Genomic DNA, 27,966 nt, shown 5'->3' with positions numbered 1-27,966 from the left:
TTAATGCATCTTGAGAGATAGATGATCAGCTTCTTAGAGGGAGACCCCAAGCTAAGAAACCCAGCCCCTTATATAAGCCTAGAGCTCCGAGTGAGACGTGTAGAGCCGGGATTGGTGGTTTGCACATCACCCCAGATGACGCCACGGGAGAGGCACAGCTTAAACGGTTAACTCCAACTGACAGCAGATGTCAGCGCCATCTTCTAACGGTTAACTCCAACTGACAGCAGATGTCAGCGCCATCTTCTAACGGCAATAGCGATAGCGAGGGCGGCTCCTCACATCTCCCCCTATTCATTTATTTTTGAAGCAATAGGACACCCACAACTTTGGAGTGGAGATAGAGGTCAAATCCCCATGTGCAAATTCGGAACATGTACAAAGCTCCTCTCCAGGGTCTTATCCCCAGAGAGAGCCCTGACCAGTCCGATGTCGTTTTTCTGGGGGAAGGAGATCATGACATAGAACCTTCATGCAAGATGACTTATCTCCCAGGAGAAAGTCGTTATACCGCAGACCTCTCCTGTGCAGTGCTTAGCCTTGCAACTCCTTGGGCTGCTGAAGCCTACCCACTCTATCCCGTGCAATGAGACTAGCCTCGTGGGGTGCAAGAGCTGGGAGGCCAGCGACCTATTGCTTTAACATGGTTAACCAAATGTCAGGGAGGCTCCGTGTTCTAAGGCAGCAAGTGCTTGTGCCACCACCACTTTGTCTCTTTTGTTTGGGCTCTGAGCTTACACACCATCCAAAGCATCAACACTATTCCACAGCAGAGAACTAGGCTAAATGATCCTACCCCCACCCATTCCTTAAAATAAGAAAATGCAGATGAAATCCAGGAGGAGAGGCCTTCCATCAGAGAAAGATCCAGATGCGTCGAATTCACTTGCAGGATCGCCATTCTCAACTCACGGAGTGTCTGCTCAAACTCAAAAGTCCAATTCTGTAATAAATGTTGAGACAGAGCTTGTGACAGGTTAGCTGCTCTTGTAAAATTCTCATATTGTACTGAAGTGACACAAAGGCCAGGCAACTTTTGTTCACATCCCAATTGGGCCATCTGCCACAATATATCCAATTGTTCCTGAACCAAATTAATCTGTTGGTTTACCAACATCAGGCCTCCTTGTATCTGAGAATTGGCAGTGGCCTGTTTATCTAGGACCATGGTCACAGTGGCCTATAGTTCATTAATGGTTTGAGTTGTCTGCACAGTGGCAGAAAGTGCAAGGGCCGAGGCGGTAACCGAAGCAGTAACCGCGGCGGTGGCTATCAGGCCCACAATAATAGCAGAGATCCCAAAAATCTCGCTTTTCCCTAAACAAACTCAAATTACTTGGCGTCTCAACAGGAACTGGAACAAATCGAGGCATGCGCATTACCAAAGCAAAAGGGTGCTTAATAGCATCCCAGCATAATGCATAAAAACAATTCTAAGCAGAGCAATTTATTTCTTTCTGATTCTTACCTAAGGTATCATTACTCACAACCCAAATAAAGGGCAGCTGAATAATTAGTTCTCTTAAAAGGGGTATACTTAACATTGGAGGAGGACCAATCAGATGATCCATAGCTCTGTCCCTCACTCAGACTGTTGCCTAATGCCCCTTTCCAATCAAAAGTAATCTGTCCCTTCTCACTATATCCTCCAGCAACCATTGCCATAGGAGAAAGATCAGTACAGCTTCCATTAATTCAAAAGGATTAGCATTAGATCTTTCTGGATCCATATGAATAAAATTATCCTTTAATGAAGAAATCACAGTAAAGCACAAGCTTCCTACTAATGACAAGGTTCTCTCATCCTGAAAACTCTGTATCTGAGGATCTAAAGGCAAAAAGGCAAGCCCCAACTCTCTATTAGTTGTGAAAAATCTAGGGAACACCTGGGTATTCTGCATCACTGGCATCGGTAGGGGGAAGGTAGACATGATGGCCCACCGTAACTCTCCCATCATACTAGGAACCATCATCCCGAGTAGGAGAGTCTTCATCACCCACTTGGCCTCCATCCTTCTTATTCTGGAGTTGTGAAGGAGCTCTTCGAGTGAGTCTTTCAGGGATCCACAGGGGGTTTTCTTCCTCCTGTGGAAAAACACACACAGCTCCCCTGGATCTTATAAGAATAGGATCCGGGCCTTTCCAGAGATCAGTCAAGACATCTTTCCATTTTATCATTTCTTTTGGCCTATCAGGCTCTAAACTGTGGCGATCGGCCGCAGTGTGGCCTTGGGCATCAGAGTTCAAGAAATTAAGGGTAAAAAGTGCCATGGATACAGCAACTCTTGGTACCGAGGGTAGAACATCCTCAATACTCCCCTTTTGTTTAATCAGATATGATTTGAGTGTACGATGGGCACGTTCCACAATGCCCTGTCCTTGAGGGTTATAAGGTAGGCCAGTTAGATGGGTAACATCCATTTGCCGACAAAACTGTCAGAATTTTTGAGAGGTATATGCTGGTCCATTGTCTGTTTTTAAAATTCTGGGTTTTCCCCAAGCACTCCAGGCCTCAAGGCAATGTTGAATCACATATGAGGCCTTTTCCCCTGTTAGGGGTGTGGCGAACATTACGCCAGAACAGGTGTCAACAGAAACATGAACATATTGAAGCCTTCCAAAAGAGGGAATATGAGTAACATCCATCTGCCACATCTGCAATGGTCTAATGCCACGTGGGTTTATTCCCATGTGGGGAGTAGGTAAGAATTCGCAGCAATTCTGGCATTGAGTAACAATTTCCCTAGCCTCTTTCCTGGATAGAGCAAAACGACGGCGCAAGGTCTCAGCCGTCACATGAAAGCGCTGATGGAATTCTTTTGCTGCTTGTGCATGGGTAGACAAGGCAGCGGCCACCAGCTTTGTAGCCTTGTCCGCTAAGTCATTCCCTAAGGACATGGGACCTGGGAGTCCAGAATGTGCTCGGACATGGGTAATGAAAACAGGAAATCTCCTATTTAACAAGGCAGCTTGTATCTTCTGAAAGATGTTAGCAACTCTGCTGGAGGATCTTATTATTCCAGCTATCTCAAGGAGATTAACTGCATTAACCACATAAGAGGAATCTGATACAATATTGAGGGGTCCTGGAAAAGCCTCAAGAACCTCCAGTACTATCAGACATTCTACAACTTGAGGTGAAGTTTCATTATATTGTTTAGATATAACCCTATCCTTGACCACATAAGCTCCCATACCAGTTTTTGATCCATCAGTGTACACCACAGTCCCATCTGGGAGTGGGTCTTTAGCTGTCACTTGTGGAAACACTATAGCCTGGTTTAGGGCAAACTGTAAAATTGGATGCTTTGGAAAATGATTATCAATTTGTCCTGAAAAGGAAGTAACTAAAACTGCCCAATCACTAGATGTGGCTGCCAAGGTCTGAACTTGTGCAGCAGTATAAGGCACAATCAAGGAATCAGGATCCCTGCCAAAATGTGTAACAGCTGCTTTTATTCCGCGAAGCGCGAGCTGTGCAACAGCATCAGGGTACCAGTCAATAATCTTAGCAGGGGAAGCATTTGGATGAATCCAAAGTAATGGTCCATGTTGCCACAGGACTGCAGTTGGCAATTGAGCTGTCTTAAAAACACACAGATTAAAAGGTAGTGACTCCTCAATACGTTGTAATTGTGCTTCCTGTAAGGCCTCTTCCACCATCTGTAAGGCTCGGTGGGCGGCAGGGGTAAATTTTCTGGGTGAGGAGATATGAGGCTCACCCTCCAGGAGATCGAAGAGGGGTTTTAGATCAGCAGATGGAATTTTTAAAAAGGGCCTCAACCAATTTATATCTCCCAGAAGTTTCTGAAAATCATTTAATGTTTGTAAGTGGTCTTTGCGAATTTCTATTTTCTGAGGAACTATATTTTTGGGAGTAATCATTGAGCCCAAAAAGAGGCCTGTATCTGCAATTTGAACCTTTTCTGAGGCAATCTCTAATCCCCACTGTTTTAATTCAGCCACCAGCATGGGGAAAGCCTTTTGTAAAACATCTAACTCTTTGTGACAAATAAGAATATCGTCCATATAATGGATAACGATTAAAGATGTAAATTGCTTCCTAATTGGCTCCAAAGCCTCCTGCACATACAGCTGACATATTGTTGGGCTATTGGCCATGCCTTGCGGCAGTACCTTCCACTGAAATCTCTTGTCTGGTTCCATATGATTAAGAGAAGGGATAGTGAAGGCAAACCTTGGTCTATCCCGTGGGTAAAGTGGAATAGAGAAGAAACAATCCTTAATATCTATAATAATAAGCTTCCAATCTTGAGGAAGTGCAGAAAGCAAAGGAAGGCCTCTTTGAACAGGGCCAAAAAGATGCATCTGATTGTTAATGGCCCGCAGGTCGTGGAGTAATCTCCACTTCCCAGATTTCTTCTTAATAACAAAAATTGGTGTATTCCATGGGGAGGTAGAAGGCTCTAGATGCCCCAGCCGTTCCTGTTCTTGCACTAATCTTGTGACAGCCTCTAATTTTTCAGAGGATAGAGGCCATTGAGAGACCCATAACGGCTCCTCTGTTTTCCACGGTATGGGTCGTGAAGCCTCAACGGCCCCTAAATAAAACCCAGTCCTTTTCTACCCTGATTTCCATGTTGCGTAATGGGTTTTATTCTGCCTTGTTCTTGCCTACCCAAGCCTCTACCGTTTGTATACCCCATCTTTGCCATAATGGCTGATGCCTGGGGGGAGTATTCATTAGTTAGGGTCATGCCCATGGCTTGTAACACATCCCGTCCCCATAAATTTACAGGGAGTGGCAACACATAGGGGGTAAAACATCCCTGTTTGCCCTCAGCATTCCGCCAGGTTAAGGCTGAGGCACTGATGGCAGGAGAGGACTGGTATCCAAGACCTTGTAGAGAATGAGATGAAACAACAGTGGGCCAAGACTTCGGCCACCAATGGAGTGAAATAATGCTTTTGTCTGCTCCCGTATCCATTATCCCTTCAAATTCTTTTCCATTAATTAACAATTTTATTGTAGGTCTCTCATTTAGGGGTATAGCCAGATAGGCTGAATCACTTCCAGAAGATCCCATAGCCCTTTTTTGTAAAGTGTAGGTTTCTCCATCCCCGAGGGAGGGCAGCAACACCAGTTGTGCAATTCTATCTCCCTGCTTTATAGAAAATACACCCCGAGGGCTAGAACAGAGAACTTGAATCTCCTCTTTATGATACGGGTCAACAATTCCAGGATATATAATGAGTCCCTGTAAAGTTAAGGAGCCACGGCCCAGAATAAGCCCAATGGTGGCAGGGGGCAAAGGTCCAGGGGAATGGACTGGGACCGGTTGAACATTCATTTGGGGCATGAGTAAGAAGTCGGAGGCGGCACGCAAGTCCATTCCGGGGGTTCCTCGGAAACCTCTACTTCCTCTTGATTGCTTTTCTGAAATTGGTTCCCATATTTCTGAGGGCCCTGGGACCATGGGCCCCGTGACCCGTTTTTTGATTGGGGTACCTTGGGTTCTTCAATAGGGGGCAGAAGCCTCCCTTTTACATCCCGGACTGACCTGCATTCGCTAGCCCTATGATAACCTTTACCACAACGATGGCAAAGCTCCAGTTCTCTTGTTCTTTCAGGGGATTGACAATCTTTCTTAAGGTGCCCCATTTTCCCACAATTAAAACAAGCTTTTCGACTAGATAAATCTCTATACCTGTGCGTTTGTAAAATGGCGGCAGCTAGTCCTGCATTGGTTAGGGGTACCCCCAGCTCCCTGCACACTCTGAGCCAATCTTGTAAACCTTTGCTTTTGCGAGGGGCGATAGCCGCTCGACATTCCTGGGTTGCTTGTTCATAGACAAGTTGCTCAATCAGGGGCATAGCTTGTTCTGAATCACCAAAGATGCGACTGGCGGCCTCTGTCATTCTGGCCACAAAGTCTGAAAATGGCTCTTGGGGTCCTTGGACAATCTTTGTAAGGTGTCCACTGGATTCTCCCCTTTTTGTGAGGGCCTTCCATGCTTTAATAGCGGCGGCCGACACCTGACCATAGACACCCCAGATGTAGTTGGTTTGATTAAGGGCATGTTGACCCTGACCTGTCAGCATTTCAAATGTCCACTGCCTCTGATTCTCATCTTCAGCCGTGGCATTAACTCTAGCTTGTGCCTGGGCTGCATCATACCAGAGAGCCTTCCATTCCATGTATTGTCCCATGTTGGGAAGCACTGCTTTCACTGTCGTCTGCCAGTCAGTGGGAGTCATGGCAAAATTAGCAAGCCTTTCCACCTGTAATGTGGTAAAGTTAGCATTGACCCCATAATTACGAACGGATTCGGCCAATTCTTTGATTTGATTGTAATCTACAGGGGTATGTACTCTTCCGCCTTCCGCATTCTCGAATACTGGAAAAGCTACTTGTATTTTTCTCCGTTCCTCTAAAGGTAAAAAGGAGTCAGTACCAGTATTCAGCCGAAGCTCATACTGCGGAGGCGCTGAGGGGCGTGAGCCCGCCGGATTTATAGGTGGTGGCCTCACATTCATTTTTGTTTTCAGTGGCCGGTGTCTATCAGGGTGATATCTTTCTTCCTCATACCGTGCCACCTCCTCCTCTAGACCACCTTCTTCGCTAGAATACAGAGTGTCAGAATCAGAATTATCTAGCTCCAAGGCTTCTAGCTCTACTGTAGGGTATAGACTAGATTCTGGCTTTTTCTTTTTCTTAGATTTGTTAGGGGGTGAATGATCACTCCCTTCTCTCTCTCCCCTTTCTTAACTTCTTGGGGAGGGCCTTTTTTCTTAGACATGTCTTTCCTTTTGCGAGCTCCCATTCTCTCACTCCATTCAGTTTCTGACATGCTATCCTGAACTTCCTCTAAGGTTCCCTGACTTTCTATTATAGCAGGGTGACAGGCCTCATCCTCCAAGCAGTTTTTAACTAGCTTCCAAATGGCTTTGGTACCTAAGTGGAGATCTCCTTCTGCATGCTTCCTGTCTAGTTCTTTACCTAGCTTGTTCCATGAGGCCACAGTGAGGGACCCGGAACAAGCATACCATGGTGCCACTCTATCTACCTCCTTCACAAAATTTTGAAGTGTTCGTGGTGCAATTTTAAGATCTCTTTGTTTTAGCACAGTCTGTAGGGCAGTAACCACTGACTGTGACAACCCCATCGCGCTGGCGGCTTATCTAAAAAAACGGCGCTCAACTCCGTTACCAGACTGACAGCACCAGACTGACAGCACCAGACTGACAGCACCAGACTGACAGCACCAGACTGACAGCACCAGACTGACAGCACCAGACTGACAGCACCGTTCTGTCAGCACCAGCCACGATGAAGGAGAAGGACAAACAGGACTAGCACCAAAGCCTCCACTGACCCGTCCCACGGTGATGACAAACTAAGGCCAAAGTCGAGAAAGGGGGTATTCAGGATAAAGCATACCTCTCTGAACTTACGTCCCTGCAGTTCTGAATCCGCCCCGTCTTCCGAGGGGTCTCCCGCGGCGCCGGCGATGTTGAAGAGTTCCCGGGTTTCGGCACCAGATGTCCTGCGCTACCGTCTCGCCAGCAAGAACGACGCAGAACACTCGGATCCTTCTGCAGTAAAGCTTTAATGCATCTTGAGAGATAGATGATCAGCTTCTTAGAGGGAGACCCCAAGCTAAGAAACCCAGCCCCTTATATAAGCCTAGGAGCTCCGAGTGAGACGTGTAGAGCCGGGATTGGTGGTTTGCACATCACCCCAGATGACGCCACGGGAGAGGCACAGCTTAAACGGTTAACTCCAACTGACAGCAGATGTCAGCGCCATCTTCTAACGGTTAACTCCAACTGACAGCAGATGTCAGCGCCATCTTCTAACGGCAATAGCGATAGCGAGGGCGGCTCCTCACACTCTGCTCCATCACCTGCTTTCACAACTCAGGTTTAGTGGGTCACTGTTGTACCTCCAAGATTTGTCCAATTTTAGCCTTTCCCTTGCTGTCTGCTGCTGTTGGTTTATGTTACCCATGTGTATGTGCAATCTTTGAATTACATTCTGAGAAAGTTCTGCCAATAACATCTTTCACAGTTGAGTGTCTAATGTCAGAGGAAATAATAGTTGGAGCTGTGGTTTCAAGTCTCTTGAGAAAATTGACACATTTGTCTGAAAGCCACACATACCATCCAGCCATACTTGAGGCTTCTGAACTGAGGTGGATAAGTTTGTGGCCTAGGCTGAGCTACAGTTTGGAAGACAAGAATGGTGCACTGGTGGTCTTCATAACATATGCACAGAAACACAAATCCATGGAGGATGGGCCATTCTTCCTTCAATCTCTGTTCAATTTTCATCTGGTTTCTGTTGCTGGTTGAGAACTGTGGCTTGTAGGTTGGCTTAACATTGAGTAGGATTAGCCTTCCCTGGAGAGGGACCTAACATACAAAGAAAATCCTAACAGTCCCTCCTTTGGTGAACTGCCAAAGAAGACATTGTCCAATACAGGATTGCTTGGGAACCTGCTGAGCAGCCTCATAGGCTCCTCAGATCAGGAGGAGGAGGAGGAGGAGGAGGAAGAGCAAGAGGAGGAAGAGGAAGAGGAAGAGGGCCTGGATGACAGCACCCTAATTGAGCTAGACTGAAGCTGCTTGCCCAGTGTGGAGATGCCCATGGCTTGCACTGCTGAGACAGTTTCAGTGTTGGGCAGGGCATGAGGCCTGTAACCTACTGGGGTCCTGCTCTGGGGCTGGAAGGACAGCCTGTGCAGTTTCTGTCAGGGAGTTGTGGCAAGGATCAAAAGCAAGGCTCGTCTCCTGCTGGTGAGCCAAGGTCCTTCAGACCTCCCACAAAAAAGTATACCCCTTCTGTAGCACCATGTTGCCTTTGTTGACTCTGCTTCGTTTTGGCAGGCTGCAGTGGGACAGGCAGCCCAGCATCAGTGACCAGTATCCCTTCTCCTGTGTCCAGTGCTGCCCTGGCATGCCAGAGGACTGGTGGCCATGGCTGTGAACCAGGCATGATCATGAGTCCTAAAGATGAGATCTGTTTATTGTTTGTAGGATTTCCTTTTTGTTTGAACACAGAGTTGCTTTGCAATCAGCGTGAGCTTCAAAAGAACAGAATGTGGGTGCTGTGGTGGCAAAGCTTCTTGGAGGTCACAACCAGCCATTCAAGTTGCAGTTTTTCTGATCCCCATGAGCCCTATGCTGCTGCTCTGCAGATGGTTTCATGGGGTGCAGTAGATTTTCATGTTCTTCTTGTTGCAGAACTTATTTTTTATAGTTTAGGTATTTTGCGACCTAACGTTTTAGGACTTAACCAAATTATGAGTTCAGGAATGTGCAACTGCCTCCATTGCCACAGACAAAATCTGTACTGCTAGTCTGATTATAAAGGGAGACACTTTATTTTTTCACTATTAAAATAAATGATAGAATCTTCAAATGAATCATCTAGTGTAAAATGGAATTTAAAGGAAGGCTTGTATTACCTGTTGACTATAAATCCTTTCAATTAAAAAAATCAATTCTGATTTTTTGTTACCATGTAATATTTGTTCACTATTAAAGTATGAGATAATGAAAAAGTTCATTCGAAAAATTTTACTCCTAGTTTTCAACAAATAACAGAGACAAAGAATCAAATAATGAAAACCCTCAAACCTTCACTATAGCCTACAACAAATGCTAGTGAAGATAATGAAGATGAATGAGAAGGGAAAGATTCATCCAGTGTTTGGGGACTTGCATGATGGTGAATCCCCTCTTTAAAGCAGTGTGGAAATTTCTCAAAAGATCTAAGATGAGATATACTATTTTACTGAGCTATATCACTCCGTGGTGTATGCCAGAATAACTTTTGACAACCCACTACAGGTGTACTTGTTCAGCCCTGCTACTTACCATTCTATTCACAACAGCTAAGAAATGGAATCAGCCTAGCTATCATTCCAATGCATGGTAAAAATGTGGTGTAAGTACATACTTCTTTTTAGCTGTAGAGAAAAATGAAAACTGTCAACAAATTGATGGAATTGAAAAAGAATACTACATAGTGAAGACACCCAGGTCCAGAAAGACAAATGTCCTCTGTTATCTTATTTGCAGATCCTAGAATCAAATCTTCTTGGTCTGAATGTTTACCCTGAGTATCCACAAAAGCCTGGGAAGTAGAAAGGGAGCATCATGGGAGAAGGAGATGTAGCTTCAGAGAGTGAAATAGCAGGACACAGTTGCTCTGAATGGAGAAGGGTAAGTAAGGACCATTGATTTTGAAGAGCAAGTGAGTACTAGAGAGATAGGGAACAGGAGGAAGGAATATAGTGACAAAGAAGGAAGATGGAGTGTAATGCATAGGGAGAAGGAAAGGGACATAACTAATATTAAGGATGTGCGAGAATCTATAGCAAACTATATAATTAATTTATATGTGTATTTAAAAATACATAGAAACACTTATATTGTGTTAGTGAAGTTAGTCCACATAGTGAATAAAAACACCCCCTGGACCTGTAGATTAGCTAAAACCATCCAGTGCCAGATAAGAAAAACCTCCAGTTGACTTGCTAGTGTATTCCAAGCCATATCCAAAGCAATGGAAGCTAATGCCATTGCTTTTGGCTACCTGCTAGATCATCGAGGAAGATCCCATTGCTGTAGACATCCTCATCTTATGATCACCAAAGGGTCATTGATCAGGAAGATGACTCCCTTAGAGAGTCATCTCATAAATGTAGAAGGTACTATGCAAGCATGACAAGTTATCATTTGCCATATCAAAATGAAAAGTTTAAAAAACTACAGAAAAGGCATAGCAAGACACCACTAACAGTGCCATAGAAGCACATGCATCTTGGGAACAGCCAACACCTACCTAATTGGACCTAACATTAATTCAACTTCAGGGAGCTCATGCATTGTACCATAACCCTGCCAAGGACCCATGGCTGGACATGTATTAGGCCCTTGAGGAAAAAACTGCAAATACTTATCATACTATGAAGTTTTTATTTTTCTCTTCTTTTTGTTTTTGAGAGAATTCACACAGATTTCATAGTAGTTGAAATCTGGCTTCACAGTGAGAGTTTGAAAGTACTCCTTCCATTTGTTAATGTACTGATAACTTAAGAAGTAGTTCTTCCTTTAAAATCTATTGGAACTTTGGGTGGATTGATCTGGATTCAAGGTTTTTAGAGTTGCAAAAATATTTGTGCTGTTATAATCTCCTTATCTCAAAAGACTGGTTTAAATTCATCCCTTCTTGGTTTAATTTCTGTGATTTAGTTATATCTAGAATTTTATCAATTTTTGTTACATTTTCTACTTTAATAGACTTCAGAACTGGTTTTGTTAAAGTTGTGATTTTTAAAAGATTATTTCTTGAGGTCATAATAACATTTCCCTTTGTCATTATTATTCACAAACACTCCCATACATGCCACCCTACTTTCTTGTAAACCATGATCTCTTCTCTCATTGTTACATAATATATATATATATATTCTCATATACATGGATGCAACCTGTTCATTCTATATAAAATTACTTCTATAATTACTTCAATGCATGTTTTGTGGATGCAACCTGTTCATTCTATATAAAATTACTTCTATAATTACTTCTATGCATGTTTTGAAGAGTGAGAATCTGATAGTGGACAACCAAGTAAGTGTGTTCTTCCGTGAGAAAGATTACTTCCTTCACTCTCAATATTCTTCAGTTGAGGTAGTTCTTTATTTGGGTTTAAGGCTTTTCCTAGTGCATGTATTTTGGTGAAATTTTATGGGAATTGGTACTAATATTACTAGAAGACACAATCTTACAGCACACTCCCTGATTCTCTGACCCTTATAATCTTTCCCCCTCTTCTTATTCAACATTCCATGTAGTGTAGGAGCATTTTGTAACTGTCTTCATTGGGACTAGCCTCCCCAGCTCTGCAGTTTGATTGATTGTGCTTTTCTGTAGTGGTCTCCATCTTTCTCAAAGATAATTTCACTGATGAGGGGTGAGGACTACACTTATCTGGGAGTACAAGGACGTGTTTGTAGATTGGTTTTTTTTCAGATTGTGCTGGTTTAATTAGTTACTGGTTATAGATTCTCTTCTAATAACCATGATTTCACCAGCGCCGAGTATTTAGTTTTCCACTACACGGTATGGTATCCTTCTTGTTGTGTGTATCTTAATTGCAATTAGAGAGCTGTTGATTACATCAAAGTATGACCTCAATACTGCATCCTTAGGGTTACTTTACCATGCTGATTATTTCGTAGTTCAAAGGTTTCAAGTGGGGTAGGACAATTAGTTGTTTCCTTCCTTTGAAACTTGCATGGTATCTTTCTGTCTAAATAAAAAGAAAGGTTTTAACTTTACCATTGTAAAGTTATTAAGCAAGAACTATAAATACAATATTTAGTCCATTAACAGTTATGAACCCTGTAGGACTGTCACTTTCCTGTGGGTCCTCCATATTCAGATTATACAGCAACAGTCAAACAGTCTGGGCAAGAGCAATTTCTTGCCCAAATGACTAATCTTTCTATGTTGCAAGCAAACTCCATAACATCTCCCACTCAGATGTAATTGGTGTGTCGAATTCACAGAGATCCTCCTGCCTCTGCCTTCCGAGTGCTGGGATTAAAGATGTGTGCCAACACTGACCAGCTGAGATGTGGCTCATTAATACCCCATGACCTTACTGAAATCTTAATCTTACTTTGCCTGTGTAAAACCCACTGTTCAAAACACTCTCTGGAGACAATGTTTCCTATGAAACATTACAAACAAAATCAGGAATGCTCAGTGATCAATGAGGTAGAAAGGGAAATCGACAGCAATGAGGGAAAAAGAGACAAATAGGCTTTGAGATTCTGGGTAGCAAGAGTCCTTGTTCAATACAGCCCTCATCTCTAGACTCAAATCTAAGTAAGCTGATTCATCTCTCCCTCACACTGTTACTGAAATATGGACAACTATGATGTCAGAGAAAGGGTCCTCTCTATTTCCTCCATTGCCTGATTGTGCAGTGGTATGGATAAAACTCATGACCTAGTGTGTGTTTCCATATAATGCTGAGCCCCATCTACAACTTCAAAGCCAGGTTATTAACTTTGTATTTCTTGCCTTCCCCACCATGTCTTCATTCATTTATTCACTGCTCATGGATCCACGAGCTGGGAGTGGAGGGGAGCAAGCTTTACTGTGGAATTATCCCAGTACTGAGTGGCTAATCATTTCCATATACTTTATCACTGAAAACTTATCAGTTTCATGTGGTTGTGTTTACCATGTCTCTTGTCTGAAGAGCCGCAGCACTAGCCTTTTTTCGCTCTGGTTCTCAAGGTTAAAATCACCTTCCACTCTCTTCAGAGACCAAGTACCTACTTTCCATACTTCCAGAGGAGGTGGCTACTGACTGAGTTTTCTACAATTTTATTTTGAAGGAGTATCACTTATCATAGAAAGATGCCTTGGAGTGTCACATGGGTAATAGCCATTTCTTTTCTTTTTTTTTTAGTGTTTTTTTCTTTTTTTTTATTTTCCAGTTTAAATTTAGATAAGAAACAAGGTTGCTTCACAAGTCAGTTCCAGGTCCCTCTACCTTTCCCTCCCCTCCTCCCATGCCCTCCCCACAACCCCCCCCCCTGTTATCCCCTCATTCCCCCAGGGAGGGTGAGGCCCTCCATGGGGGTGTCCATAGTCTGTCATTTCATATAGGGCAGGGCCTAGATCCTTCCCCAAGTGTTCAGGGTGAGAGTGCACCTCACAATGTTTGATGGGAGTCCAAAGTCCGTGTGTATACTTGGGATGGGTACTAATCTGCTGCCCAAGGCTCAATAGATTACCTAGGCCTCCTCACTGACACCCAGATTCAGGGGGTCTTGATCAGTCCCATGCTGGATTCCCAGGCTGATGCCTGGGATTCAAGAGTTAACCTTTGTCAGGTCAGCTGTTTCTGGGGGTTAAACCAGCCCAGTCTTAATCCCTTTGATCATTAGTCCTCCCTCTCTGTTACTGGCTTTCTTGAGTTCAGCTCAGTACTTAACCGAGGGAGTCTGCCTCTTCTTTGATCAGCCACTAAATGAAGTTTCTGTTTCCCAGACTCTCTGGCCATAGGATTGTAGGCTGGCACTCCCCAGATCTATGCCTAAAATCCATATATGAGAGAGTACATGCCATGTTTCTCTTTTTGTGACTGGGTTACCTCACTCAGGATGGTTTCTTCTAGTGTCATCCATTTGCCTGTGAATCTCATGATTCCATTGTTTTTTTCTGCTGAATAATACTCCATTGTGTAAATGTACCACATTTTCTCGATCCACTCTTCGGTTGAGGATAGCCATTTCTAAGTCCTTTTCTGTAGTTTTCTCAAGGTACATGACCTTGAGAAGAGGTTATCTCCAATTCTGTATGAGAGACATCAGACATCAAACTTGGGTTCTGGCAGTTGTTTAGGTTATTGTAATGTCATTCTCTGGCATGGATAAACAAATGAATGACTTGAAAAAATAGTTCAAGCTGTGGAGAAGGAGAAAGAAATATATTTCTTTCATTCAGAATGGGAGAAGTCTGTGAGTCTCTTAAATAGATGCTGGCTTGGGTCCCAATTGTTGTCTTCTCCCTATTGACATTGTGTTGATACATGCTCTTTTGCTTTCTAGCTCTTCCCCCTTGATGAACTTTCTAGAAAGAAGTAGTAACAGTCTTGGAAAGTCTGCTTTTACTTTCCTTGCCTACCTATGTTCCTTTAGCCCTGATTCAAATTCTTCTCTGGCAGAGATAGTTTCATCTCATATATTTCTCATGAACATGCTTATACCCATTAGGATGCAATTATGGGCTCATCTTGAGAGGACGGTGCTGTTGGAAAGAACAAGTTTTTCAGAAATCAATGCTTCCTTCCACACACTTGCACAGATAATGATGCCACTGAGGAGTATTACCCATGAGCTACCCTGTGATCTACTTCCTGATCCTCATTTCCACTGGCCACAGAAGAAGTGAACTTATAACTCTGCATTATACTTCACCATTTATCCCAATGGTATCATTGTCCAGTAGAAATGTTAACCAACAAAAGAATTTCAGTGACAGTACCTACTTAGTATTGAAAAAAGAGGTAGAAATTAAATGTTTTCAATGTCAACAAACTTGTCTTACCATGTGCAATTTGATACCTTCTTCATTATTGCTAGGTTCTCCAAGTGCTACAAATCCTAAACTGTTAAACAGGGGATTTCCTTAGAAATGTTTTCACAGTTTCTTTAGACATAGTATGTTGACAGTCTATATATTGACCATGTGCTATTGCATCAGTCATATCTACGGTGTGTGTAGAAAACTATAATATAAAACACATATTGAGTAACTTAATAATATTCTTCCTGAAGGAAAACTATGTAATTCTAATCCAAAGGATCAGTAACATGTTACACATTAAAAGAATACCTCATTAATGAGCATAGAAGAAAAACTGTTTAATCCAAGTATTACCACTATATTCTACATTAGCCTCAAAGTATTTCAATGTAACCTGTAAGGAAACCAGGGTAAGTTTTACATTCTTTAGAAAGACATCTCTACATTTTGGGGTGAGCAGACTTACATTGATCTTATCCATGTATCTGATGTGCCAAATAAGGGCAGAACCTTTGAGTTTGTAGTACCATACATCTGAAAAAATTGGAGGAAATGTACATGTATAGGATAACATGATACTGAATGCCACTTCAGTCTACCATAAACATGGTATTTCAAGGATAAAGCATTGGCTGAATTGCCAGTACCTCATAAGATCTACCAGAAAGCTAATCCTTCTTTTTTAGGTAATGGATTCCTATTGCCATGAGTTATTCTTCAATATGCATAATCTCAAAAATCCCATTCATCATTTCTTTCCAGTTCCCACTGAGACCTTCACAAAGGAGATTAGTTTTCATTCCCATGGTGCTGTGTGTGAGTGTCATAGGTGGCCTGGAGGGATAGCACAGAGATACTTCCAAAATCCAAAACCTTACTGTTATTTATATCATTTTGTTTATGCATGATCAAATGTGATGATGTTTTCATCATCTATAACAAATATAAATGGTGTTTCTTATGTGACTCTGTTTCCCTACTTTTCAGAATTTCGTGTACATTTACAGAAGTTTCTATGTTTACAAACCTCAATTACAGAGTCTTAATTTAAAAATTAGCCCTAACACTTATTTTCAAATTTTGTATGCACAAAACATATTTAATTTGAAGTTAAGACAAATTTTTATAATATGTATATTAGAATATAATACAATGTGTATCTTAGGACTCTAAACCAAAAATGACCGAAATAATTTTTTAAAATGCAAAGTTATTAAACTTGGAATCTAATCACAATTGAGGAGCAAAAAGGGCATTCATATTAATTCCTTTATACAGGATTGTAGACCAATGTTTCAGCTTAATTTTTGCCAATTATAGGAATAATATTCCTTTTATCCTAAATGTGTGACTCCCACAGATTCCTCTTCCATTTTTGGCAGTTATATTGAAGCTACACTGTTTTACTTGATTTTTTTTAAAGAATTATCTTTAAACATGCGTGTGTGTGTGTGTGTGTGTGTGTGTGTGTGTGTGTGAGCACATGTGCTTGCTTGTGTGTCTGGGCATCTGAGGAGATCAGAAGAGGGCATTGGATTCCCTAGAGCAGGGATTAGAAGAGGTTCTGAGCTGTCTGTCATGAGTTCTGGGAGTTAAACTCACATCCTCTGCAGGAATATCATGCACTCTTAGCTGCTGAAACACACTCTTAATTCCAGGGCACTAATAGATTCTTCACTAGAAATGACCACCAGTATAATCACTGATCTTTGAGAGGAAAAGGAGACTGTGCCTCTCAAAACAGGCACTGATGCTCTAATCAAAAGTAAACTGGAGTGCCCACTGCCTTAATTAATATTTACAGAATTATTTTAAGGAACAATGCATGTTCTACTTAGACTCCTGACAGGGCTATGTGACTTCTCAGTCTCCCAGGCGGCAGAAGGGGGACCCTGTCACACCACAGAAGATAGAACATAGTTCTTTGGGGACAGACATGGCCAAGGACCTCTCTAATGTGGTCCAGTTTTTCTGATGTTTTCTCTTCACTTTAATGTTTTTCTCTCCTGCCACTTGGTGGAGCCTACATCCTTCCCATGTGTAGTCTTTCCTATTGTCAGTGAGATCAAGTTTAAAATAAAGGGGGCTACCCATAGCTTCCCAAGAAGAGGGTAATTTTCTTGGAACCAGCTTGCACTTAGAATCACAGTGCCAGATGGGAAGGGTTGCCTAGCTGGAGTCATTTCATTGCACTCTGGAAAGCAGAATATATCCTCACCATGATTTTGGCTCAGGACATGACACTCATGCACTGTTGGATGTTCTCAGGGAATAAACTTTGTGGTTTAGAATGGGCCCTCTCCTGATGTAGGCAACTGTGGAAGGTATTGTATTTTCAGCAAAATGGACAGTAGATCTGTAGAGAAGAAAGAAGACAGGAGCAGGGAAAGGAGGGGAAGGGTGTGGAGGGAAGGAAAGACTTTAAAACTAAAAACTGAGTGGGTGGAGGACTTATCTATGACTGTGGAATGAGTGCATTGCAGAGAGCAGAATTCAAGGTTAAAGACAGGGAGCTTAAGGAAATGTGCACTGTGACTACAGGCAGTGCTAGAAATTACTGTAGAGAGACAGAACTACAGAAATGAAAGCCCTTGTCTTCATTGTCCAGTCTGATAAAATGAGTGGGGAATGCATTTTAAGAGATGGTCTGCAGAATTCTTTTGTCTTGTGGGGGAAACTATTTTGAGTCAGCACTGTGAAGGGCTCTGTGCAGTGAAAAATATGCCAGAGGTGGGGTCACTTATTCATCCAGGCTCTTCTGTGGATGAGTTAACACTTTATTATTTCTGGATATTGTTAAAAGTGTCAAATATTTTGTTCATGATGTGACAACCTTTACATTAGCTAAAAGATAAAAGGAATGCATTTCATATTTAGACACTAGAGTCTGGGTATGTGTGTTCAGTGATCTGGTGTGTTGTAGACTCCAGTTCGATTTTGAGGTCTCTGTACTAAGGTATCTAAGGGTTCTTTGCCTAACAGGGGGCGCTCTGGGACTGTGGTATGATGCCACTTCCACTCATTCAAAGAAGTCGGCCTTATTACTCACCCTGTGCTCAAAAAGGAGAGTCAGCTGTGGTGTCTTCTGTCCTGGCAGAGTTCAGGACGAACAGGGCTTGTTCTTAGACAGTGACTTTCCCACTATTGAAGGTCTAACTATCTCTGCTTCAGGATGTCATATGAGCAGTGCTCCTGCAGCAGATTTCACAAAGATCTTTGCCAGTGTCGGTAGAAACATACATGAAGGAACAGGCACCTATCTGCAGAGGCAGGAATGGAGACTTGGGGCCACCTAGACTCCCTGTGGAGCTCAGTGGTCTATGTCAACTTATTTTCTTTTGAACTGCTTCTTTCTCACTGCAGAAGTAGTGACAGGCCCATGAGCTGTGTTGTCACACTGGCTATATCTGCCTCTTAAACATAGATCACTACAAAATTTTACCACAGCTCCTCACCTGCCATCTGTTAGTATAATTATTGCAAATAACATTTCCCTATCCACCATCTTTCCCTCCATCTCTCTGCTAACTTTGTTGATTTACTGACACCTTGAATATAAAAATCAGTTTCTTTGTCTCTAGATCACAATGCTGTAAAAAGTCAGGCATCCATCCCTCATACATCCTTGACTACCAATCAGAGTCATCTAAGATTGAGCCCATAAGAAATATTAAATTCTCAAATATCTTGCCAAATAATGTAAAACAATGTCTCTCCATCCTATCCTTCACTACTGAGAAGTTAATTTCTCAATCTGCAAATGTCCCTTTCTAAAGGTCCACTTCTCTTTAAGTTTTAGAAGTGTTTACTCAGCCAGATATGAGCAACATTATTGCTTTGTTTAAATAACAACAACAATTAAAATGGTATACCTATATACTCAGTTACTTCTTTTCCCCACTTCAGTTCATGGATGGTTCACAAGCTCTCCTAGTTGACTGCATACATTTTCTCCCTGCCTATGCACATTCATCAGAGAAACGTATCAGTGATGACTCCACTAGAACACATCACCACATTCCATTTAGTTTTCCTTTCATGTGTTTGAAACAGCAGACCCAACATAATGAACAACTGTGAAAGATGATGATTGCTTTGGGACTTAAAGGAGTGTGCTGAGTCTCTCTAGATTTTCTGCAGGACAGGTGCCCACGTGTGGTAACCCTAACATACATGGGTCCTGATGACTGAGTCCTCCACTTTTTGTGAGGATCAGGAACTGTGCTATTGTGGATCTTAAAGAGTTCCTTCTGCTTTGTATTCCCCTATACAAAATAATTCACATCACCTGGCTCGCTGTTTCAGGAATTCAAAATTTGAATCATCCAATGGGAGTAGTTATGAGAATTCATTTGCATGACTATCCCCTATTTTTCTCTGAGGTCCCTGACAACGAGATAATGAAACAGCCCAAGTAGAAGACTCTGGTCTAAGAAGAAGCTGTGCTGTGTCTACAATGGCTTGGATTCCTGGCATCGTCATGGCTCTATCTTACTTGACAGGTAGGGACAAGCTGAAGCGTACTGCAGTGGACTTCTACAATGGGTCAATCCTTCTGGTTAAAAAATAGCCAAGAATGTGTACCTCAGCTCTGCTTTTTCACTGTGGCATCTTCTTTTCCAGGTTCCTTTTCTCAGTCTATATTGACCCAACCACCCTCCATCTCTGAGTCTCTTGGATCAACAGCCAGACTTACCTGCACCCTGAAGAGTGACATCAGTGTTGGTAGTAAAAATATTTACTGGTACCAGCAGATGGAAGGGAGCCCTCCTCGTTTTTTCCTGTACTACTACTCAGACTCAGACAAGCAGCTGGGACCTGGAGTCCCCAGTAGAGTCTCTGGATCCAAAGATACCTCCAAAAATGCTGCAAATTTGCAGATCTCTCAGCTACAAGAGGAGGATGAGGCTGTGTATTACTGTTCCATATGGGAAAGTAGTGTTCATCACAGTGACACAGGCAGATGGGGAAGTAGGCATAAATTGTAGCTTGTGATAAATATAGCAGTTCTGTTTTTAGTAACCTTGTAATATTCTTCACTATAGAAATAAAACATAATGAAGAAGTTAATATAGAAAACTTATTCCATGTTTTCACCAATAATAGAGACAAAAGGAGTAAACTACAAAAGAAAAATGTCAAACTTACGCTGTAGATGACAACAAATGCTGGTGAACTTGAAGCAGAGAAATCATTATTCACTGTTGTTGGGCTTCCACAGTGTTACAACATCTCTGTATATCAGTGTGGAAATTTCTCAAAAAGCTTAAATAAGATATATTATATGATTGAACTATAACACTCCTTTGTACATGTTGAAAATAATTGATATCCCACTGAAGATGTACTTGCTCAACCATGTTGATTACTATTCTCTTCATAATATGCAAGAAATGGAAGCAACCTAGTTATCCTTCACCTGCTTAATGGATGATGAAAATGTCCTGTAAGTATCCAATTCTTTTCAGCTGTAAACAAAAATGCAAACTGCAAACAAATTGATGGAACTGAAAACGATTATGCTTATTGAGGTTACCCAGGTCCATCAAGACAGATGACATGTTTCTTCTTATTTTTATACCCTAGCACCAAGTCTTCTTGGTTTGTATTTGTAAACTTAAGTAATCATAGAAACCAGGATCCTCAATGGAAGAGATGTTATCGAGGAAGATTAACCTCCACAGGATAGGGATGTCATACGATATTTTATTAGGGAGAAGTCACTTACATGAGAAGCCAAGAACCCAAGGTCAGCACTCTGCTGTTCTCCAAGACCCGACCAGAACCCCAAGAGAGAGCACGTCTCTTTTCCCTCAGCTCTTTATGCCCCATACCTTCTACGTAACTGTGACAATGCCCAAAAGGTCATGGTCTGTACTACAGGTACCTAAGATCTCTCCCTAAAATTCCCCATTTAGTCTAAAAAAAGATTTAGTCTTGAGACAAAACTAAATTGTGTCAATATACAAAATGTCTTAAACATATATAAAGCATATAAACATAGATTATAAAGATATTTATGCATCAACCATCATGAATAGAAAGACTTCACACAGTATGATGAATTGCAATAAACAAATTATAAATAATCAGAAAATATAATAATCTACCTATATTCCATCTGGCATATCTATTCCATCTAAACCTTAAACTTATTTCAAAGAGATGCCCAAGTCTGAACACCTCCTTCCAAAGCCAACCCTAAACAATTGAAAACTAACTCTAAATGGGTGTAAATTGTCATTTAATGCCAAGAGTAGGGAAAGGGGGTGTAGTATTCTCAGGATTACTTCCTGCTGAAATGGAATGATGATAACCTCATGGGATCCTTTAGGAAGAAAATGAAAGTCCTGAGTGGGCTACAATGTTTGTATCCAGTCTCTGTTTGGCAGGAGGTGCTTGATTGAAGTTATTTTTTTAATAGCTTGTTTTACATGTCAATCCAAGTTCCCTTTCCCTCCCCTCATCCCACAACCCCCCCATCATTCCCTCCAAGCCTCCCACCCTATTGCCAATTACTTCCACATAGGGGATATCTAGAGTCTGCATTTCACTCTTGGTAGGGTCCAGGCACTCCCTTAAGAGTCCAGGCTGAGAGAGCATCACTTTTTGTGCTATGGACACATGATGTCTGTTTATATTCTACTGCTCAGGGCCCCATAGGTTGCCCAGGCCTCCTCACTGACACTCACATTCTGGGGGTCTGGATCAGTCCCATGCTTGCCTCCCAGCTATCAGTCTGGGGTCCAAGAGCTCTCCCCTGTTCAGATCAGCTGTCTCTGCTGGTTTTGCCAGCCCATTCTTTGCCAATTTGCTCATCGCAACTCTCTCTCTGTCACTGGGTTCCTTGGGTTCAGTTCAGTGTTTAACTGTGGGTGTTTGCCTCTGTGTTGGGGGGAAGTCCTGTGCATTTGTCAATAAAGCACTGCTGGCCTATAGGGAATCAAGATAGGTGTGACTAGGAGTCCAGGAGAACTCTGGGAAGGAGGAACACAGAGAGTCAAGATGTAGCGCCATGGGGTAGGAAGCCCGGAACTATTCTCCGGGCTTCCTACCCCATGGCGAAGAGACATACTTCGATTAACAATTATGGGGTAATTACTTAAGTCAGAGCTAGCCAGTAAGAAACAAGCAAGGCCAACAGCTTCATAATTAATATAGCCTCCTGTGTGTTTATTTGGGACTGATGCAGCTCTAGAACCAAGCTGGCGTGAAGGTTTCTCTCAAGGAAAAGCTTCCTTTTACACCTCTGCTTCCATCAGTCACTGGATGAAGTTTCACAGATGGCTATAGATATTAAGTTCATTATCAGGAATGAGCATTAGAGGTGGTCTCTCCAATAATGCTTAGCTTTCCAATTGGTGTCATCCCTTTAGATCACTAGAGGTCACACTTGTGCCTGATCTGTCTTCTAACTTATGATTCCCACTTCCCCCTATTCTACCCCCCCACTCAACCTTCCTGTTCCCCCATGACCTACTCTCTCTTCCTCTTCTCCCCCTCTCTTCTTCCCAGCTCCCACCCCCCCCACGCCTCGCTGTGTTTCCCATCTGTTCAGGGGATCTTGCCTCATTCCTCTTCTCTTGGGTACTATGCATAACTTTTTGGTTCTTTCCTGTTTCCCAGAGTGGAAGTGCAGACTGGCACTATCCTGATCCATGTCAAAAATCCATGTATGAGTGAATACATACCATGTTTGTCTTTTTGTGACTGGGTTACCTCACTCAGGATGGTTTTTTTCTAGTGCCGTCCATTTGCCTGCAAATTTCAAGATTCCATTGTTTTTTTCTGCTGAGTACTACTCCATTGTGTAAATGTACCACATTTTCTCTATCCACTCTTCAGTTGAGGGGCATCTAGGTTGCTTCCAGGTTCTGTCTATTACAAATAATGCTGCTATGAACATAGTGGAGCAGATGCCCTTACTGTATGAATTTGCCTCTTTTGGATATATGCCTAAGAGTGGAATTGCTGGGTAGATTGTGGTAGATTGATTCCCATTTTCCTGAGGAGTCTCCATACTGATTTCCAAAGTGGCACTCCCACCAGCATTGGAGGAGTGTTCCCCTCTCTTCACATCCTCTCCAGCATAAATTGTCTTCGGTGTTTTTTATTTTAGCCATTCTGACAGGAGTAAGATGGTATCTCAAAGTTGTTTTGATTTGCATTTCCCTGATGGCTAAGGATGTTGAGCACTTTCTTAAGTGTCTTTCAGCCATTTTAGACTCCTCTGTTGAGAATTCTCTGTGTAGTTCTGTAGCCCACTTTTTAATTGGATTCTTTGGTGTTTTGGAGACTTGCTTCTTGAGTTCTTTGTAAATTTTGGAGATTAGCCCTCTGTCAGATGTGGGGTTAGTGAATATCTTTTCCCATTCTGTGGCCTGCCTTTTTGTCTTGTTGACTGTGTCCTTTGCCTTAAAGAAGCTTTTTAGTTTCAGAAGGTCCATTTGTTAATTGTCGATCTCAGTGTTTGTGCCACTGGTGTTATGTTCAGGAAGTGGTCGCCTGTACCAACTCGTTGAAGAGTATCTCCCACTTTCTCTTCTAAAAGTTTCAATGTGGCTGGATTTTTGTTGAGATCTTTGATCCATTTGGACTTAAGTTTTGTACAAGGCGATAAACATGGATCTATCTGTAGTCTTCTGCATAACTGTACCCAGTTATGCCAGCACCATTTGCTGAAGATGCTTTCTTTTTTCCACTGTGTAGTTTTAGCTTCTTTGTCAAATATCAAGTGTTCATAGGTGTGTGGGTTAAAATCAAGGTTTTTCAATTTGGTTCCATTGGTCTACCTGCCTATTTTTATGCCAATATCAAGCTGTTTTCAGGACTATAGCTCTATAATAGAGCTTGAAGTCAGGTATAGTGATGCCTCCTGAAGTTCCTGTATTGTATAGGGTTATTTTAGCTATCCTGTGCCTTTTGATTTTCCATATAAAGTTGATTAATGTTCTTTCCAGGCCCTTGAAGAATTGTGCTGGAATTTTGATAGGGATTGCACTGAATCTGTAGACTGCTTTTGGCAAGATTGCCGTTTTTATTATGTTGAACCTACCAATCCAAGAGCATGGGAGATCTTTCCATTTTCTGGTATCCTCTTTGATTTCTTTCTTCAAAGACTCAAAGTTCTTGATATACAGGTCTTTCACTTCCTTGGATAACATTAGCCCCCGATATTTGATGCTGTTTATGGCTATTGTAAAGGATGATGTTTCTCTGATTTCTTTCTCAGTCACATCATCATTTGTATATATTAGGGCCACCGATTTTTTTGAGTTTACCTTGTATCCTGCTACTTTGCTGAAGGTGTTTATCAGCTCTAGGAGTTCCTTTATGGAGTTTTTCGGGTCACTTATGTAAACTATCATATCATCTGCAAATAGTGAAAATTTGATATCTCCTTTTCCTATTTGTATCCCCTTTATCTCCTTTTGTTGGCTTATTGCTGTAGCTAGAACTTCAAGTACAATATTGAAGAGATATGGAGAGAGTGGACAGCCTTGTCTTGTTCCTGATTTTAGAGGAATTGCTTTGAGTTTCTCTCCATTTAGTTTGATGTTAGCTGTTGGTTTATTGTATATTGCTTTTATTATATTCAGGTATGTTCCTGTTATCTCTGATAACTCTAGAACCTTTATCATGAAGGGGTGCTGGATTTTGTCAAAGGCTTTTTCAGCATCTAGTGAGATGATCATGTGGTTTTTCTTTCACAGTTTGTTTATATGGTGGATTACATTGATAGATTTTCTAATGTTGAACCATCCCTGCATTCCTGGGATGAAGCCTACCTGATCATGATTGATGGTTTTTGTGATGTGTTCTTGAATCCGGCTTGCTAGTATTTTATTGAGTATTTTTGCGTCGATGTTTATGAGGGAAACTGGTCTGTAGTTCTCTTTCTTAGTTGTGTTTTGTGTCTTGGGTATCAAGGTAATTGTAGCCTCGTAAAAAGAGTTTGGCAGTGAGCCTCCTCCTTCTATTGTGTGGAATACTTTGAGGAGTATTGGAATTAGCTCTTCTTTGAATTTCTGGTAGAATTCTGCACTGAAGCCATCTGGGCCTGGGCTTTTCTTGGGAGACTTTTGATGACTGCTTCTATTTCATTAGGGGTTATAGGTCTGTTTAGATTGTTTATCTGCTCTTGGTTTAGTTTTGGCAAGTGATATCTATCCAGGAAATTGTCCATTTCCTTTAAATTTTCAAATTTTGTGGAGTACAGATTTTCAAAGTATGCTCTGATGATTCTGTGGTTTTCCTCAGAGTCTGTTGTTATGTCCCCTTTTTCATTTCTGATTTTTTTAATTAGTATGCTCTCTCTCTGTCTTTTGGTTAGTTTGGACAGATGTTTGTCTATTTTGTTGATTTTCTCAAAGCACCAACTCTTTGTTTCACTGATTCTTCTCAATGTTTTCCTGGTTTCTACTTGATTGATTTCAGCCATCAATTTGATTATTTCCTGGTGTCTACTCCTCCTGGGTGAGTTTGCTTCTTTTTGTTCTAGAACATTCAGCTGTGCTATTAATTCTCTAGTATGACTGTTTTCCAGTTTCTTCATGTGGGCACTTAATGCTATGAACTTTCCTCTCAGCACTGCTTTCAAAGTGTCCCATAAGTTTGCACATGTTGTGTCTTCATTCTCATTGAATTCAGGAAGTCTTTAATTTCTTTTTTATTTCTTCCTTTACCCAGGGATGGTGCAATTGATCATTGTTCAATTTCCATGAGTTTGTAGGGTTTCTGCGATTTGTGTTATTGTTGAATTCTAATTTTAATGCATGGTGGTCTGATAAGATACAGGGGGTTATTCCAATTTTTTTGTATCTATGGAGATTTGCTATGTTTCCTATTTTGTGGTCAATTTTAGAGAATGTCCTATGCGGTATGAGAATAAGGTATATCCTTTTGTGTTTGGGTGGAATGTTCTATAGACATCTGTTAAACCCAGTTGAGCCATAACTTCTATTATTTCTTTTGTTTCTTTGTTAAGTTTCTGTCTGGAGATCCTGTCTAGCGGTGAGAGCGGAGTGTTGAAGTCTCCTACTATTAGTGTGTGAGATTTTATGTGCAAGTTGAGCTTCAGTAATGTTTCTTTGGGGCATAGATGTTCAAAATTGAGACTTCATCTTGATGGACTTTTCCTTTAATGAATATGAAGTGTTCTTCTTCATCTCTTTTGATTGATTTTAATTTGAAGTCTAGTTTGTTAGATATTAGGATTGCTATACCTGCTTGTTTCTTGGGTCCGTTTGATTGGAAAAATCTTTTACCAACCATGTACTCTGAGATATTGTCTGTCTTTGATGTTGAGATGTGTTTCTTGTATGCAGCAGAAGGATGGGTTCTGTCTTTGTATCCATTCTGCTAGTGGGCGTCTTTTTATAGGCAAGTTGAGGCCATTGACATTGAGGGATATTAATGACCATTGATTGATGATTCTTGTTTGTGCTTGATTTATTGGTAACGAAGTTATTTTGTGTAGTTTCTCCTCCCTTTTTCTTTTGGTGTTTTGTAAAGTGGGATTATATATTGCCTGTGTCTTTATGAGTGTAGTTATCTTCCTTGGATCTAGGTTTTCCTTCTAGCACTTTCTGTAGAGCTGGATTCATGGATACGCATTGTTTAAATCTGGCTTTGTCATGGAATATTTTGTTTTCTCCCTCTATGGTAATTGAAAGCTTTGCTGGATATAGTAGTTGGGCTGGCATCCTTGTTCCCTTAGTGTTTGTAGGACATCTATTCAGGATCTTCTGGCTTTCATCGTTTCCATTGACAAGTCAGGTGCAATTCGAATAGGTCTGCCTTTATATGTTACTTGGCCTTTTTCTTTAGCTGCTCTTAATATTTTTCTTTATTCTGTATTTTTGATGTTTTGATTATTATATGGTGAGGTGACTTCTTTTTCTGGTCCAGCCTATTTGGTGTTCTGTACGATTCTTGTATTTTCATAGGCATATTCTTCTTTAGGTTATGGAAGTTTTCTTCTATGATTTTGTTGAATATGTTTTCTGTACCTTTGAGTTGTATTTCTTCGCCTTCTTCTATACCTATTATTCTCAGGTTTGGCTTCTTCACGGTGTCCCATATTTCCTGGATATTTTGTGTTAGGGATTTGTTAATTTTGGGATTTTCTTTGGTTGATGACTGTATATCCTCTAATTAGTCTTCAACACCTGAGATTCTCTCTTCTGTATCTTGTATTCTATTGGTGATACTTGCATCTGTAGTTCCTGATCATTTACCCAGTTTTTCTATTTCCAGCATCCCCTCATTCTGTGTTTTCTTTATCGTTTCTATTTCAGCTTTCAATCCTTCAACTGTTTGAGTTGTTTCCTTCATTTGTTTGGTTGTTTTTTCTTGGTGCTCTTTAGATTCTTTGAGAAATTTGTTTATTTCTTGAAGTTTTTCCCCCATTACATGGATTTTTGTTTGTTTTTTCTTCTATTTCTTTAAGGGATTTCCTCGTTTCTTCTTTGAGGGTCTCTATCATCTTCATAAAATAATTTTTAAGGTCTGTCTCCTCTGCTTCGTCTATGTAGTGCTTTTCAGGTCTTGCTGGCGTTGGTTCCCTAGATTCTGGTGGAGTCATATTGGTCTTTCTATTGCTGAGTGATCTCTTATTCTGTCTTCTTCCCATCTCTTCTTCCAGTGGGTGCTGGTGGGGTCTTTCTGTCTCCACTGGTCTCCTTCCTTCTTGAAGCTGAAGCTGGGGAAGCTTCAGCTGAAGCTGGGGTCACCAGAGGTTGGGGCCTGGAAGGGCTGATATCTTTCCTGTGTAGGTGGGTCTTCTGGATGCCACGGAGCAGCCCCAGAAGATCAAGGGGATGGGAGTTGGGTGGAGGATGTGGAGTGTCCTCCAGGAGACCCAAGCTCACCTGAAGCTGGGC

At 41.6% G+C, this 27,966-nt stretch overlaps 1 protein-coding gene across 4 annotated transcripts in view; it reads left to right on the top strand.

Moving 5' to 3' along the window:
- The window catches only part of LOC101839749 (Ig lambda-1 chain V region S43), a 612,967-nt gene that overhangs the window by 25,309 nt on the left and 559,692 nt on the right, over positions 1-27,966 (top strand). Inside the window, exons 1-2 of one of the 4 annotated variants that reach the window (XM_040751112.1) lie at positions 19,465-19,584; positions 19,706-20,026. The exons of the other annotated variants lie outside the window; for them this stretch is intronic. Coding sequence (XP_040607046.1) covers positions 19,539-19,584; positions 19,706-20,026 — 367 coding nt within the window. The 5' untranslated portion in view covers positions 19,465-19,538. Of the gene's footprint in view, positions 1-19,464; positions 19,585-19,705; positions 20,027-27,966 lie in introns of those variants that run through there. 4 annotated transcript variants of the gene reach the window in all.

Source organism: Mesocricetus auratus, unplaced genomic scaffold (genome assembly GCF_017639785.1).
Source record: "Mesocricetus auratus isolate SY011 unplaced genomic scaffold, BCM_Maur_2.0 Super-Scaffold_100008, whole genome shotgun sequence".
NCBI lineage: Eukaryota > Metazoa > Chordata > Mammalia > Rodentia > Cricetidae > Mesocricetus > Mesocricetus auratus.
This window is presented reverse-complemented; position numbering and strand designations above follow the sequence as displayed.